At 39.5% G+C, this 18,650-nt stretch overlaps 1 protein-coding gene across 2 annotated transcripts in view; it reads right to left on the bottom strand.

The window, feature by feature from the left end:
• Positions 1 to 3,079: 3,079 nt before the first annotated feature.
• LOC129842284 (Fc receptor-like protein 5) overlaps positions 3,080 to 18,650 on the bottom strand; it is a 56,611-nt gene continuing 41,040 nt past the window's right edge. For both annotated transcript variants that reach the window (XM_055910768.1, XM_055910769.1), the window contains 3 exons: positions 11,389 to 11,631; positions 8,782 to 8,898; positions 3,080 to 3,714 (listed from right to left, as the gene is read on the bottom strand). In XM_055910768.1, coding sequence (XP_055766743.1) covers positions 3,692 to 3,714; positions 8,782 to 8,898; positions 11,389 to 11,631 — 383 coding nt within the window. In that variant the 3' untranslated portion in view covers positions 3,080 to 3,691. The remainder of the gene's footprint in view (positions 3,715 to 8,781; positions 8,899 to 11,388; positions 11,632 to 18,650) is intronic.

The raw sequence follows: 18,650 nt of genomic DNA, 5'->3' as shown, positions 1-18,650 counted from the left end.
TATAGGTCCTGGATGGCAGGAAGCTCGGCCCCAGTGATGTACTGGGTCATTCGCACTACCCTCTGTAGTGCCTTGTGGTCGGAGGCCGATCAGCTGCCATACCAGGCGGTGATGCAACCGGTCAGGATGCTCTCGATGGTGCAGCTGTATAACTTTTTGAGGATCTGGGGACCCAAGACAAATCTTTTCAGTCTCCTGAGGGGGAAAAGCTATTGTCGTGCCCTCTTGATGACTGCCTTGGTGTTCTGACCCTAGTTCTTGTGTTATTTCTTTGTTTTAGTGTGGTCAGGGCGTGACTTGGGTGGGTATTCTATGTTCGCTTTTCTATGTTGGTTTTTTCGTTTGGCCTGGTATGATTCTCAATTCTCAATCAGAGGCAGGTGTCGTTAGTTGTCTCTGATTGAGAATCATACTTAGGTAGCCTTTTTTCACCTGGGTTTCGTGGGTGGTTGTCTTCCGTGTCTGTGTGTTCCACACGGAACTGTTTCGGTTTTCGTTCGTTCACTTTGTTATGTATTTCAGTGTTCAGTTTGTTCTATTAAAGTTTCATCATGAACACTTACCACGCTGCGCATTGGTCCTCCGATCCTTGTTACTACTCCTCCTCAGATGAGGAGGAAAGCCGTTACAGATGTGTTTGGACCAGACAGTTTGTTGGTGATGTGGAAACTCTTGAAACTCTCCACCCGCTGCACTATGAGATTTCTGTTTGAATTTGGCTCCACTACAGTCCTGTCGATGTTAATGGGGGCCTGTTCAGCCCTCCTTGTCCATCCTTTTCCTGTAGTCTACGATCATCTCCTTTGTCTTGATCACATTGAGGGAGAGGTTGTTGTCCTGGCACCACACTGCAGGTCTCTGACCTCCTCCCTATAGGCTGTCTCATGGTTGTCGGTGATCAGGCCTACCACCGTTGTGTCGTCAGCAAACTTGATGGTGGTTAGGGGACAGTAAAACGGCAGCCATTCTCCTCTCCTGACACCGACAACAGTGTCTGCTCAGTGTTTATGGAAACAGTGTTGATTGTTGTGTTGTGACAAGGGGTGGTATTCAACCTTGTTTTCTTCAGAGTTCCCAGTTGTCTTGAAAGCACCATACATCCAGAGAATGACAGACTTTGATGACAAAGTTTGATTAGAACATTTGCCCACAAGAAGGACCGCCGTGCCACCTCCAAAAATGTTTTGAATGCTGTAGCTAAGAAAGTCATCCTACGTGTATGTTGGGTAGTAAGCTGTTAGTAGCCCATATTCCTCACCCAAATAATTTGGTCTCTTTCCCCCTCATAATTTAGCCTACTGTTCTGACTTGGTGTTGCACATGTAGCCTATAAACTGTTTTAGAGAAATGCCATCATGAAATATAGTAAGAGCTTTCATTGTCTGCTTATATGCCCCCTTTTTATATCCTACGGTTCTGACTTGGTGTACAGGTAGAATACTGTAAGAACGGCCCATGTTCTGAATTCTGTCGCTGTACATTTCAAAAGTGCTGAACAAATAGTTATATTGATTACGTCCGTCTCAGCTCATTGTCTTAATCAAAACTACGACTGCCTCTTATCCACTCATCATTCCCTTATGCCATAGTTTGTTCATCTCAGTTGTCAGTAGAAACCACATTTCTTTAAACAAGTCAGCCATATCAGCTATGTTTTTAAAAAGGCAGTAAATGAGGCTGAATGAACTGTTGTGCTGCCAGACAAGGTGGTATGAGTCTGTTTCTCAGCCAGACAAGGCTCCTCTGAGGCTCAGGGGTAGCGGTGGTAAGGAGTCTGTTTCTCTGCCAGACAAGGCTCCACTGAGGCTCAGGGGTAGCGGTGGTAAGGAGTCACTCCATGGTGCTGAAAAGGCTCTGCTGTTGGGACAGCTTTATGTCGACCCTAACAGTTTGTGGGCACCGTTTGTCAAAGTTAGTGCAATTAATGTATTGTGTTGTGTAGTGGCATGAATGGAAGAAAAATGGCCTTGAGATTTACTGCTAAAATCACCACTGGACAACAAAGCTGTAATAAATATTTACATTTACAACAACTTGGGATGTGCCAAGAACATTGATCATATAAAATACATGTGACTAGATAGTTGAGCAGTATGGCAGAAATGACTGGGGCTGTAGGGGAAACCTGGAATGGAGTATTTAGAAGATACTCAAGGCCCTGGGGGCTGTAGGGGGCACCTGGAATGGAGCATTTAGAAGATACTCAAGGCCCTGGGGGCTGTAGGGGAAACCTGGAATGGAGCATTTAGAAGATACTCAAGGCCCTGGGGGCTGTAGGGGAAACCTGGAATGGAGCATTTAGAAGATACTCAAGGCCCTGGGGGCTGTAGGGGGATCCTGGAATGGAGTATTTAGAAGATACTCAAGGCCCTGGGGGCTGTAGGGGGAACCGGGAATGGAGTATTTAGAAGATACTCAAGGCCCTGGGGGCTGTAGGGGAAACCTGGAATGGAGCATTTAGAAGATACTCAAGGCCCTGGGGGCTGTAGGGGAAACCTGGAATGGAGCATTTAGAAGATACTCAAGGCCCTGGGGGCTGTAGGGGGATCCTGGAATGGAGCATTTAGAAGATACTCAAGGCCCTGGGGGCTGTAGGGGGAACCGGGAATGGAGTATTTAGAAGATACTCAAGGCCCTGGGGGCTGTAGGGGAAACCTGGAATGGAGTATTTAGAAGATACTCAAGGCCCTGGGGGCTGTAGGGGGATCCTGGAATGGAGCATTTAGAAGATACTCAAGGCCCTGGGGGCTGCAGGGGAAACCTGGAATGGAGTATTTAGAAGATACTCAAGGCCCTGGGGGCTGTAGGGGGAACCTGGAATGGAGCATTTAGAAGATGCTCAAGGACCTGGGGGCTGTAGGGGAAACCTGGAATGGAGTATTTAGAAGATACCCAAGGCCCTGGGGGCTGTAGGGGAAACCTGGAATGGAGCATTTAGAAGATACTCAAGGACCTGGGGGCTGTAGGGGAAACCTGGAATGGATCATGTAGAAGATACTCAAGGGCCTGGGGGCTGTAAGGGGATTAAAAACAGAGTGGTTTTGATGTCATTCAGAACAGATTAAAACAGGATACATGCTTGAGGAAAATCATTTATTTCAATCTATATGATACAAAAGCAATATCTTAGCTAGATGATTAATATAATAATTATAATTTTGCACAAAACAACCTTAATTAAATTATAGGACTACATTAGTTTATGTTTAAATCAAATAATGCTGACCAAATGACCATATGGAGACCAAAATGGAAAAAAGTAAGATAATATTTATAATAATTGAATTCTCCTGTCCTGTATGTTTTCTATCTCTGTAACATGTAGCGGTATAACATTATACTGAACCTGTAACAATAATGCCTGAACCTCAACACCTATCAGTTGATGTGTATAGACATGAAAAGTGAAGGCATTTACAATGTATCAACCATAATGCTATACAGTATATGACCAGTATATGACTGATGTTAAAGCTGCTGAATGAATAATACAACACACATTATATTAAAACACATTCCAATCAGAATAATACATGTATCAGTTAATAGATCACATTTGATCAAATGCCACTATTGTTCCAGCAGGTGGAGCTACAATGTAACAACATACAGCATAGTGACTCACAGTTCTATATTAGAATTCCATGAGTTCCATTCTGATGGTTGTTATGGTGATCAGGTGACCTCAGCCTCACTCTTCTTCAACACGATCACCTGTTCAACACAGAAGTAGTTCATCAGTGTGGCCATGTATTTACTTATCCAATACAGAACCACTTAGAAATGGAAATCATATCAGATGATTTACTAGTCAATACTGTGCTACTTAGAATCCTATCAAATTACTTCCAATGGGGCTCCTGCTTATGTCCAGTTCTCCCTTATCAATACCAGGGCTATTTACTCCTTATGTCCAGCTCTCCCATATCAATACCAGGGCTATTTACCATTTATCAATACCAGGGCTATTTACAATATATCAATACCTGGGCTACTAATAGCTATTTATCAATACCAGGGCTATTTACTCCTTATCAATACCAGGGCTATTTACTCCTTATCAATACCAGGGCTATTTACTCCTTATCAATACCAGGGCTATTTACTCCTTATCAATACATGGGCTATTTACTCCTTATCAATACCAGATCTATTTACTCCTTATCAATGCCTGGGCTTTTTACTCCTTATCAATACCTGGGCTATTTACTCCTTATCAATACCTGGGCTATTTACTCCTTATCAATACCTGGGCTATTTACTCCTTATCAATACTAGGGCTACTTACTATTTATGTCCATACCAACTCTCCCATATGTGACCGACCCGGCTCAAGTCGGTCTTTTGTAGCATCATTTGAAATTGTATTTTTTACGTTGGTTAAAGTAGAGACTCAGAGCGCCAAAATGGTATATCATACACTACAGTTGAGAAATGATGGGAAAGTAATTCTGCTTTGAAAGTTGATAAATTTATAAACTGAATTCTGAGAAAATGGCATTTGAATGTTTTGGTACTACTACTGTAGAGCCCTTCTTTGCATACACCCATTCAGCATTGTTCCCACCCTCTTCAGCTTTAGCCCCACCCATCTCTTAAGCTTTAGCCCCACCCTCTTCCGTTTTAGCCCCACCCATCTCTTAAGCTTTAGCCCCACCCTCTTCAGATTTAGCCCCACCCATCTCTTTACGGGTTGAACTGAGCGTTCTGTACTAACAGCAGCAGTCAAGCTGTAAATACCTTTATTATACACAGATTCTAAATTGCTGTTGAAAACAAATGTGTATTTTGTGGTTGTGACCCAGAGACTCTTGACCATTTATTTTGGTTTCTGTTCTCATGTCAGAAGATGTTGGGGTGAGTAAAAATATTTGATTTTAAAATTAACTACTATTAATGTTAATTTGAAAGATATTATGTTTTATTTTGATCCAAATTATATGATTTGTTTATTTGTTTATTTTTCGTGGCAGATTCTTTGTCAAGGATCGGTAGGATGGTCAGTTTTACGAGGGTATGTTTGGCAGCATGAGTGAAGGATGCTTTGTTGCGAAATAGGAAGCCGATTCTAGATGTAATTTTGGATTGGAGGGGTAGGTAGGGTTGGTGTAGGGGTAGATAAGGTTAGTGTTTAACCTGTTTGGGCTGCAGGGGCAGTATTGAGTAGCCAGATAAAAGGTGCCCATTTCAAACGGCCTCGTACTCAATTCTTGCTCGTACAATATGCATATTATTATTACTATTGGATAGAAAACACTCTCTAGTTTCTAAAACCGTTTGAATTATATCTGTAAGTAAAACAGAACTCATTTGGCACAAACTTCCTGACCAGGAAGTGGAAAATCTGAAATCGATGCTCTCTTCTAGGTCCTGCCTATAAATGGGCATGATACGTATTAGTATACATGCACGTCATACACCTTCCCCTGGATGTCAAGAGGCTGTGAGAGAAGAAATGGAGTGTTTATCTTGGTCTGAGATGGAATAAATCGTCTTGGAATGACGTGTCACCCATTTCCTGTTTTCAGGAAGGCGCGAGGTTGGACCCGGAATTGCCTTCTGAAAAGCTTTCGTTATAGGCGACTACTATCTCCGGCTTTGATTTTATTTGATACATGTGACAATATCATCGTAAAGTATGTTTTTTCAATATAGTTTTATTAGATTTTTTGAAATTTATTCGGGACGTTAGATGTGTTGCGTTGTGTGCCTTTGTTCAGAAAGGAGAGCTTCGCGCCACTTGGCCAGTGTACTTGCTAATTCAAGAGGGAAAAAGGACCTTCTAAATCCAAACAACGATTGTTCTGGACAAAGGACCTCTTGTACAACATTCTGATGGAAGATCATCAAAAGTAGGACCCATTTTGTGATGCTATTTCATATATCTGTCGAACTGTGTACTAGTAGTTTTGCGCCCAGGTTTTGGCCACTCTCTCGCTATACATAAGCCTTATGTCGTAATGAAGATATTTTTAGAATTCTAACACTGCGATTGCATTAAGAACTAGTGTATCTATCATTTCCTATACAACATGTATTTTTTTGTAATGTTTATGAATAGCTATTTGGTCAGAATAGGTGAGAGTCTAATAGAAATATCCGCACATTCTGTGAAAAGGAAGCTACGTTAGCATAATGGATAACCACTGATTTCAGCTCTAAATATGCACATTTTCGAACAAAACATAAGTGTATGTATAACCTGATGTTATAGGACTGTCATCTGAGGAAGGTTTATGAAGGTTAGTGAAAATTAACCTGTTGAGGATGGGGGCGCTGTTGTGACTATTTATGCTAATCGTGTAATTTTTGAAACGGCTTCCCACAAAATCCTTGATCGTACAATATGCATATTATTATTATTATTGGATAGAAAACAGTCTATAGTTTCTATAGGAGTTGAAATTTTGTCTCTAAGTGGAACAGAGCCCATTCTACAGCAATTTCCCTGACATGGAGTCAGATTTCAGAAATTTTGGCCACTGTTCTGGAGTCAGTTAAAAGGGCACTGTTATTGCTATGACTATACGGACACTGCTTACGTCTTCCCCTGGATGCCTTTACGTGATGACGATTTGAATGGGGTCGATTGCGCGTTCACAGGCACTATAAATTAAAAAACCCTGTAGCTAGCAAGTCTTTTCTTGGTGCGTAACGCGCGTGGAGGACACCGACCCGCTCCTGTTCCAAGCGTTAGTTTAGCCTGTTATATTTCTCCGGTCATCTTTTTACTCGTTATAGGAGTTAAAAACATCATAAGGTAGTTAATTTAAAGCGTTTTATAGCAATTTATATCCGTTTAGTGCGATTTTGGGACATTTATTTTTGAAACGCTGTGAATAGCTGGGCACGCTTTTCAGTTCATCCCGAAAGCAGTTGGCATTTCCACATGGCAAGAGGACAGCTTTCCACCAAAAGACGATTACTCCCAAGAAAGGATCCTTTGCCCAAGATACTGATGGAAGAACAGCTCAAAGTAGGAAATTTTTATTATGATAAATCGTGTTTCTGTCGAAAAATGTTAGTGGCTTAGGACGCCATGTTTTTTGACGTAGCTTCGCTTGGCGCAAACTGTATTGAAAAGTAAGGATAATTTAAAAAATGTAATTCCGCAATTGTATTAAGAATTAAATTGTCTATCAATCCCTGTCCACCCTATATTTTTTAGTCACGTTTATGAGTATTTATGTATAAGAGTAGATGACTGTCTAAGTGGCGCAAGGACATTTTCTGACCAGCTGAGCTACATTTCACATTGTCTAACCATGATTTTGGTGGCTAAATATAAACATTTTCGATCAAACTCTATATGGATTGTGTAATATGATGTTACAGGAGTGTCATCGGAAGAATTCTGAGAAGGTTAGTGAAAAAATTTATATATTTTGGCGATGTTGACTTTTATCGCTCACTTTGGCTAGAATCAATGCTGGGCTGCTATGTGCTATGTGCTATGCTAATATAACGATTTATTGTGTTTTCGCTGTAAGACACTTAGAAAATCTGAAATATTGTCTGTATTCACAGGATCTGTGTCTTTCGATTAGTGTATGCTGTGTATTTTTACGAAATGTTTGATGATTAGTAGTTAGGTAAACACGTTGCTCATTGTAATTATTCTAGTCCATTTGTGACGGTGGGTGCAATTGTAACCTATGCCATCTACCTGAAATATGCACTTTTTTCTAACAAAACCTATCCCATACCATAAATATGTTATCAGACTGTCATCTGATGAGTTTTTTTCTTGGTTAGGGGCTATAAATATCTTAGTTTAGCCGAATTGGTGATAGCTACTGGTGTTGGTGGACAAATAAAAGATGGTGGATTATGCTAATGTGTTTTTAGGTAATAGATGTACATCTTTACATATTGTGTCTTCCCTGTAAAACATTTTAAAAATCGGACATGTTGACTGGATTCACAAGATCTGTGTCTTTCATTAGCTGTATTGGACTTTAATGTGTGAAAGTTAAATATTTAAAAAAAATATTTTTTTTGAACTTCGCGGCACTGGTTTTTCAGTAGGGGGGGGGGGGGGGGTGTGCCGCTAGCGGCACGCTCATCCTAGACAGGTTAATATATTTTGCTGGTTTATTCGCTAACGCTAACGTGCCTATTGCTATCGCTAACGTGCCTTGATGAATGAATGCGGTAGTGTGGTAGGCTATTGTAGTAAGCTAATATAATGCTATATTGTGTTTTCGCTGTAAAACACTTAAAAAATCTGAAATATTGTCTGGATTCACAAGATGTTTATCTTTCATTTGCTTTACATGATGTATTTTTCAGAAATGTTTTATGATGAGTATTTAGGTATTCCACGTTGGTCTCTATAATTACTCTGGCTGCTTCGGTGCTATTTTTGACGGTAGCTGTGATGGTAGCTGCAATGTAAAACTGATTTATACCTCAAATATGCAAATTTTTCGAACAAAGCATAGATTTATTGTGTAACACGTTATAAGACTGTCATCTGATGAAGTTGTTTCTTGGTTAGTTTGGTTGGATCTTGGTTAGTTAGGTTGGCTTTGTGCATGCTACCTGTGCTGTGAAAAATGTCTGTCCTTTTTTGTATTTGGTGGTGAGCTAACATAAATATACGTGGTGTTTTCGCTGTAAAACATTTAAAAAATCGGACATGTTGGCTGGATTCACAAGATGTGTACCTTTCATTTGCTGTATTGGACTTGTTAATGTGTGAAAGTTAAATATTTCTAAAAAATATATTTTGAATTTATATTTATTTTGAGGTGATCCTGTAAAAACTCTGGTTCCCACCTTGAGTCCTGCTCCTGCAGCATTTCACCAGCAGTATGATGGTCACCAGCAGGTAGGGAGACCCCAGCAGTAGACTACACAGAAGCCTGGGTAGAGACATGGACAACACTGGGACTGCTGGAGATGGAATGGGAGTTGGAGGAAGAATGACAGCGGGAGAGAGACATGGAAACACAGTATATTGTCATGGTTACAGCCAATACAGTGTAAGAACATCAGTACATATTGAAGCATTAAGGCCCAGGGGCCAATATCGTATACCTGAATGCTGATTGGCTGGAAGCCGTATACCACGGGTATGACAAAACATGTAATTTTCTAATTATGTTGTAGTAGTACGCCCAGTAAGGAACCAGTACTAATTATGTTGTAGTAGTACGCCCAGTAAGGAACCAGTACTAATTATGTTGTAGTAGTACGCCCAGTAAGGAACCAGTACTAATTATGTTGTAGTAGTACGCCCAGTAAGGAACCAGTACTAATTATGTTGTAGTAGTACGCCCAGTAAGGAACCAGTACTAATTATGTTGTAGTAGTACGCCCAGTAAGGAACCAGTACTAATTATGTTGTAGTAGTACGCCCAGTAAGGAACCAGTACTAATTATGTTGTAGTAGTACGCCCAGTAAGGAACCAGTACTAATTATGTTGTAGTAGTACGCCCAGTAAGGAACCAGTACTAATTATGTTGTAGTAGTACGCCCAGTAAGGAACCAGTACTAATTATGTTGTAGTAGTACGCCCAGTAAGGAACCAGTACTAATTATGTTGTAGTAGTACGCCCAGTAAGGAACCAGTACTAATTATGTTGTAGTAGTACGCCCAGTAAGGAACCAGTACTAATTATGTTGTAGTAGTACGCCCAGTAAGGAACCAGTACTAATTATGTTGTAGTAGTACGTCCAGTAAGGAACCAGTACTAATGATGTTGTAGTAGTACGCCCAGTAAGGAACCAGTACTAATTATGTTGTAGTAGTACGCCCAGTAAGGAACCAGTACTAATTATGTTGTAGTAGTACGCCCAGTAAGGAACCAGTACTAATTATGTTGTAGTAGTACGCCCAGTAAGGAACCAGTACTAATTATGTTGTAGTAGTACGCCCAGTAAGGAACCAGTACTAATTATGTTGTAGTAGTACGCCCAGTAAGGAACCAGTACTAATTATGTTGTAGTAGTACGCCCAGTAAGGAACCAGTACTAATGATGTTGTAGTAGTACGCCCAGTAAGGAACCAGTACTAATTATGTTGTAGTAGTACGCCCAGTAAGGAACCAGTACTAATGATGTTGTAGTAGTACGCCCAGTAAGGAACCAGTACTAATTATGTTGTAGTAGTACGCCCAGTAAGGAACCAGTACTAATTATGTTGTAGTAGTACGCCCAGTAAGGAACCAGTACTAATGATGTTGTAGTAGTACGCCCAGTAAGGAACCAGTACTAATTATGTTGTAGTAGTACGCCCAGTAAGGAACCAGTACTAATTATGTTGTAGTAGTACGCCCAGTAAGGAACCAGTACTAATTATGTTGTAGTAGTACGCCCAGTAAGGAACCTGTACTAATTATGTTGTAGTAGTACGCCCAGTAAGGAACCAGTACTAATTATGTTGTAGTAGTACGCCCAGTAAGGAACCAGTACTAATTATGTTGTAGTAGTACGCCCAGTAAGGAAACAGTACTAATTATGTTGTAGTAGCACGCCCAGTAAGGAACCAGTACTAATTATGTTGTAGTAGTACGCCCAGTAAGGAACCAGTACTAATTATGTTGTAGTAGTACGCCCAGTAAGGAACCAGTACTAATTATGTTGTAGGAGTACGCCCAGTAAGGAACCAGTACTAATTATGTTGTAGTAGTACGCCCAGTAAGGAACCAGTACTAATTATGTTGTAGTAGTACGCCCAGTAAGGAACCAGTACTAATTATGTTGTAGTAGTACGCCCAGTAAGGAACCAGTACTAATTATGTTGTAGTAGTACGCCCAGTAAGGAACCAGTACTAATTATGTTGTAGTAGTACGCCCAGTAAGGAACCAGTACTAATTATGTTGTAGTAGTACGCCCAGTAAGGAACCAGTACTAATTATGATGTAGTAGTACGCCCAGTAAGGAACCAGTACTAATTATGATGTAGTAGTACGCCCAGTAAGGAACCAGTACTAATTATGATGTAGTAGTACGCCCAGTAAGGAACCAGTACTAATTATGATGTAGTAGTACGCCCAGTAAGGAACCAGTACTAATTATGATGTAGTAGTACGCCCAGTAAGGAACCAGTACTAATTATGTTGTAGTAGTACGCCCAGTAAGGAACCAGTACTAATTATGTTGTAGTAGTACGCCCAGTAAGGAACCAGTACTAATTATGTTGTAGTAGTACGCCCAGTAAGGAACCAGTACTAATTATGTTGTAGTAGTACGCCCAGTAAGGAACCAGTACTAATTATGTTGTAGTAGTACGCCCAGTAAGGAACCAGTACTAATTATGTTGTAGTAGTACGCCCAGTAAGGAACCAGTACTAATTATGTTGTAGTAGTACGCCCAGTAAGGAAAAGGTTTTGGTAACATTGGTAACAACATTACATAAAAAAGTAAATCTCTCTTCACCTGTCACAGTCATCCAGCTCTCTGGTGATTCTCCTTCAGAGTTGGTACACTTGTAGAGTCCTTCATCTGACTTGGACACTGCAGGGATGGTCATCTCTCCTGTAGTCTCAGTCCTGATGAGGGATCCATCTTTGTAGAAATCAGCTGTGAGGTCAGAGGGAGTTCCCTGATATCTGCAGCGCAGAGTCACAGAATCTCCCTCAGTCACAGGAAGGGCAGGACTCTCCAGGATCACAGCTCCATCTGTATATAATATATAAACATCATATATAAACAGGTCTCTCCAGGATCACAGCTCCAGCTGTATATAATATTTAAACAGGTCTCTCCAGGATCACAGCTCCAGCTGTAGATAATATATAAACAGGTCTCTCCAGGATCACAGCTCCAGCTGTATATAATATATAAACATCATATATAAACAGGTCTCTCCAGGATCACAGCACCAGCTGTATATAATATATAAACATCATATATAAACAGGTCTCTCCAGGATCACAGCACCAGCTGTATATAATATATAAACATCATATATAAACAGGTCTCTCCAGGATCACAGCTCCAGCTGTATATAATATATAAACATCATATATAAACAGGTCTCTCCAGGATCACAGCTCCAGCTGTATATAATATATAAACAGGTCTCTCCAGGATCACGCACGAGCTGTATATAATATATAAACAGGTCTCTCCGGGATCACAGCACCAGCTGTATATAATATATAAACATCATATATAAACAGGTCTCTCCAGGATCACAGCTCCAGCTGTATATAATATATAAACAGGTCTCTCCAGGATCACGCACGAGCTGTATATAATATATAAACAGGTCTCTCCAGGATCACAGCTCCAGCTGTATATAATGTATAAACAGGTCTCTCCAGGATCACAGCTCCAGCTGTATATAATATATAAACAGGTCTCTCCAGGATCACGCACGAGCTGTATATAATATATAAACAGGTCTCTCCAGGATCACAGCTCCAGCTGTATATAATGTATAAACATCATATATAAACAGGTCTCTCCAGGATCACAGCTCCAGCTGTATATAATATATAAACAGGTCTCTCCAGGATCACGCACGAGCTGTATATAATATATAAACAGGTCTCTCCAGGATCACAGCTCCAGCTGTATATAATATATAAACAGGTCTCTCCAGGATCACAGCTCCAGCTGTATATAATATATAAACAGGTCTCTCCAGGATCACGCACGAGCTGTATATAATATATAAACAGGTCTCTCCGGGATCACAGCACCAGCTGTATATAATATATAAACATCATATATAAACAGGTCTCTCCAGGATCACAGCTCCAGCTGTATATAATATATAAACAGGTCTCTCCAGGATCACGCACGAGCTGTATATAATATATAAACAGGTCTCTCCAGGATCACAGCTCCAGCTGTATATAATGTATAAACAGGTCTCTCCAGGATCACAGCTCCAGCTGTATATAATATATAAACAGGTCTCTCCAGGATCACGCACGAGCTGTATATAATATATAAACAGGTCTCTCCAGGATCACAGCTCCAGCTGTATATAATGTATAAACATCATATATAAACAGGTCTCTCCAGGATCACAGCTCCAGCTGTATATAATATATAAACAGGTCTCTCCAGGATCACGCACGAGCTGTATATAATATATAAACAGGTCTCTCCAGGATCACAGCTCCAGCTGTATATAATATATAAACAGGTCTCTCCAGGATCACAGCTCCAGCTGTATATAATATATAAACAGGTCTCTCCAGGATCACGCACGAGCTGTATATAATATATAAACAGGTCTCTCCAGGATCATAGCTCCAGCTGTATATAATATATAAACATCATATATAAACAGGACTCTCCAGGATCACAGCTCCAGCTGTATATAATATATAAACATCATATATAAACAGGTCTCTCCAGGATCACAGCTCCAGCTGTATATAATATATAAACATCATATATTAACAGGTCTCTCCAGGATAACAGCTCCAGCTGTATATAATATATAAACATCATATATAAACAGGTCTCTCCAGGATCACAGCTCCAGCTGTATATAATATATAAACATCATATATAAACAGGTCTCTCCAGGATCACAGCACCAGCTGTATATAATATATAAACAGGTCTCTCCAGGATCATAGCTCCAGCTGTATATAATATATAAACATCATATATAAACAGGTCTCTCCAGGATCACAGCTCCAGCTGTATATAATATATAAACATCATATATAAACAGGTCTCTCCAGGATCACAACTCCAGCTGTATATAATATATAAACATCATATATAAACAGGACTCTCCAGGATCACAGCTCCAGCTGTATATAATATATAAACAGGTCTCTCCAGGATCACAGCTCCATCTGTATATAATATATAAACATCATATATAAACAGGTCTCTCCAGGATCACAGCATCAGCTGTATATAATATATAAACAGGTCTCTCCAGGATCACAGCTCCAGCTGTATATAATATATAAACATCATATATAAACAGGTCTCTCCAGGATCACAGCTCCAGCTGTATATAATATATAAACAGGTCTCTCCAGGATCACAGCTCCATCTGTATATAATATATAAACATCATATATAAACAGGTCTCTCCAGGATCACAGCACCATCTGTATATAATATATAAACATCATATATAAACAGGTCTCTCCAGGATCACAGCTCCAGCTGTATATAATATATAAACATCATATATAAACAGGTCTCTCCAGGATCACAGCTCCAGCTGTATATAATATATAAACATCATATATAAACAGGTCTCTCCAGGAACACAGCTCCAGCTGTATATAATATATAAACAGGGCTCTCCAAGATCACAGCTCCAGCTGTATATAATATATAAATATCATATATAAACAGGTCTCTCCAGGATCACAGCACCAGTTGTATATAATATATAAACATCATTTATAAACAGGTCTCTCCAGGATCACAGCTCCAGCTGTATATAATATATAAACATCATATATAAACAGGTCTCTCCAGGATCACAGCTCCAGCTTTATATAATATATAAACATCATATATAAACAGGTCTCTCCAGGATCACAGCTCCAGCTGTATATAATATATAAACATCATATATAAACAGGACTCTCCAGGATCACAGCTCCAGCTGTATATAATATATAAACATCATATATAAACAGGACTCTCCAGGATCACAACTCCAGCTGTATATAATATATAAACATCATATATAAACAGGACTCTCCAGGATCACAGCTCCAGCTGTATATAATATATAAACATCATATATAAACAGGTCTCTCCAGGATCACAGCACCAGCTGTATATAATATATAAACAGGTCTCTCCAGGATCATAGCTCCAGCTGTATATAATATATAAACATCATATATAAACAGGTCTCTCCAGGATCACAGCTCCAGCTGTATATAATATATAAACATCATATATAAACAGGTCTCTCCAGGATCACAACTCCAGCTGTATATAATATATAAACATCATATATAAACAGGACTCTCCAGGATCACAGCTCCAGCTGTATATAATATATAAACAGGTCTCTCCAGGATCACAGCTCCATCTGTATATAATATATAAACATCATATATAAACAGGTCTCTCCAGGATCACAGCATCAGCTGTATATAATATATAAACAGGTCTCTCCAGGATCACAGCTCCAGCTGTATATAATATATAAACATCATATATAAACAGGTCTCTCCAGGATCACAGCTCCAGCTGTATATAATATATAAACAGGTCTCTCCAGGATCACAGCTCCATCTGTATATAATATATAAACATCATATATAAACAGGTCTCTCCAGGATCACAGCTCCAGCTGTATATAATATATAAACATCATATATAAACAGGTCTCTCCAGGAACACAGCTCCAGCTGTATATAATATATAAACATCATATATAAACAGTTCTCTCCAGGATCACAGCTCCAGCTGTATATAATATATAAACAGGTCTCTCCAGGATCACAGCTCCAGCTGTATATAATATATAAACATCATATATAAACCTGTTAGGCGGGCTGTCCCGACATCGGTACACTTATGACAACATCCAGCTCAAAGTGCAGGACGCGAAATTCAAAATCTATTTTTTTTAAATATTTAACTTTTTCACATTAACAAGTCCAATACAGCATATGAAAGGTACACATCTTGTGAATCAAGCCAACATGTCCGATTTTTAAAATGTTTTACAGGGAAGACAAAATATGTAAATCTATTAGCTAACCACGTTCGCAAAAGACACCATTTTTCTTAGTCCATAATTTTTTCTCAACACCAGTAGCTATCACCAATTCGACCAAATAAAGATATTGATAGCCACTAACCAAGAAAAAACCTCATCAGATGACAGTCTGATAACATATTTATTGTATAGCATAGTTTTTTTAGAAAAATTTGCATATTTCAGGTATAAATCATAGTTTGCCATTGCAGCCACCATCACAAATCTCACCAAAGCGACTAGAATTACTACAGAGAGCAACGTGTATTACCAATTTACTCATCATAAAACATTTCTTAAAAATACACAGCGTACACTAATTGAAAGACACAGATCCTGTGAATCCAGACAATATTTCAGATTTTCTAAGTGTCTTACAGCGGAAAAACACAATAAATCGTTATATTACCATAGCACATGTGCAAACATTACCCCAGCATTGATTCACGGCAAAAAGAGCGATAGCATTATCACCACCAAAATGTATAAATTTTTTCACTAACCTTCTCAGAATTCTTCAGATGACACTCCTGTAACATCATATTACAACATACATATAGAGTTTGTTCGAAAATGTGCATATTTATCCACCAAAATCATGGTTAGACAATGAGAAAAGTAGCCCAGCTGGTCAGAAAATGTCGTGCGCCATATTAGACAGTGATCTAGTCTTATACATAAATACTCATAAACTTGACTAAAAAATACAGGGTGGACAGCGATTGATAGACAATTTAATTCTTAATACAATCGCTGAATTACATTTTTAAAATTATCCTTACTTTTCAATACAGGTTGCGCCAAGCGAAGCTATACCAAACAAAATGGCGGCATAAGCGTTTAACATTTTTCGACAGAAACACGATTTATCATCATAAATTGTTCTTACTATGAGCTGTTCTTCCATCAGAATCTTGGGCAATGAATCCTTTCTCCGGTCTAATCGTCTTTTGGTCAAAAGATCTCCTGTGGTCCGGTCGAAATGGTCACTAACGTTCACCATGCACTCGAAAAGTGCCCAGCGCTTCAAAGTGCATTACACAGAAATGCCATAAAATCGCCCTAAACGGATATAAATTGCAATAAAACGGTTCAAATTAACTACCTTATGATGTTTTTAACACCTATGACGAGTAAAAACATGACCGGAGAAATATTACTGGCTAAACAACAGGTTGGAAGGAGGCGAGTCCGATGTCCTTCGTGCGTCAGGCGCAGGCAGCAAAAGAAAGCTACTTCCGGTATTTGGTGTTTTATACAGGCCCTGATTGCGCAATTGACTCCATTCAAAGCGTCACCACGTACTGACACCCAGGGGAAGACGTAAGCAGTGTCTGTTTCTCCATAGCATTTACAGGGACCTTAAAACCGACCCCAGATCAGGGGCCAAGATTTCTGAAATCTGACTCCCTCTCATGAAAAGTGCTGTAGAAGGAGTAATGTTTCACTCAGACAAAATTCCAACGGCTATAGAAACTAGAGAGTGTTTTCTATCCAATAATAATAATAATATGCATATTGTACGAGCAAGAATTGAGTACGAGGCCGTTTGAAATGGGCACGATTTAGCTGGCTACTCAGTAACGCCCCCTGCAGCCATAAGAATTAACAGGCCTCTCCAGGATCACAGCACCAGCTGTATATAATATATTGTTGGATTCTGGGTGAAACTTTGAACATTGCTATACTAGAGATATGATATATCATGAGTAATACTATAGTATCTGAGGGGTGATAGAGACTGGTTTTTACATCAGAAGTCAATGTTTATCTGTAGGAGCCAGATGGCTATGGAATGTGCTGGGTGGACAGGAGGAAGTCACGGGAGTGGTATAGGTGATACGGGTGGAGAGCTGTGGGTGACATCAAGGGGGTTGAGGTCAGGTCACCTTAACTTATTATGGCTGAAGGGGCAGTATTGAGTAGCTTGGAAAGGTGAAAGGTGCACAGAGGTGCCCAGAGTAAACGGCCTGCTCCTATGTCATAGTTGCTAATATATGCATAGTATTATTAGTATTGGATAGAAAACACTCTGAAGTTTCTAAAACTGTTTGAATTATGTCTGTGAGTATAACAGAACTCAAATGGCAGGCAAAAACCTGAGAAGTTCCACTTCCTGTTTGTATTTTTTCTGGGGGTGCCAGATTTTCAACCAAGCTCTCATTGAAATTACAGCGAGATATTGATGGGTTTTCACTTCCTACGGCTTACACTAGATGTCAACAGTCAATAGAACTTTGTCTGATGACTCTAATGTGAAGGGGGGCCAAAAGAGACAGGAATTAGTGACCACTGCCAAGAGATGATCACGCATTGAAGAGGCACATTCACGTGAGAGGGAGCTCCGTTCCTTCAGTCAACTGAAGTCGATGAAATTCTCCGGTTGGAACGTTATTCATTACATCGTTTGACATGTTTCTGCTGACTGTAACGGAACTTTTGGACATTTCGTCACGTTATAGTGGACGGTAGTGGACGCACTTTGGGTTGGGCGTTTGGTAAACATGTCCAAAGCAGCTAATTGGACATAAATAACGGACATTATCGAACAAATCAAGCATTTATTGTGGACCTGGGATTCCTAGGACTGCATTCTGATGAATTCATCAAGGTAAGGAAACATTTATCATGTATTTTCTGGTTTCTGCTGAGTCCAACATGGCGGCTAATTTGGCTATTCATCTGAGCTCCGTCTCAGATTATTGCATGGTTTATTTTTCCGTAAAGATTTTTTGAAATCTGACACAACGGTTGTATTAAGGAGAGGTATATCTATAATTCCATGTGTATAACTTGTTTTATCATCTACATTTATGATGAGTATTTCTGTTGAAACGATGTGGCTATGCAAAATCACTTGATGTTTTTGCAACTAGTGAATCTAACGAGCCAATGTAAACTCAGATTTTTTTATATAAATATGAACTTAATCAAACAAAACATGCATGTATTGTGTAACATGAAGTCCTATGAGTGTCATCTGATG

Source organism: Salvelinus fontinalis, unplaced genomic scaffold (genome assembly GCF_029448725.1).
Source record: "Salvelinus fontinalis isolate EN_2023a unplaced genomic scaffold, ASM2944872v1 scaffold_0029, whole genome shotgun sequence".
In the NCBI taxonomy this organism is placed as follows: Eukaryota; Metazoa; Chordata; class Actinopteri; order Salmoniformes; family Salmonidae; genus Salvelinus; species Salvelinus fontinalis.
This window is presented reverse-complemented; position numbering and strand designations above follow the sequence as displayed.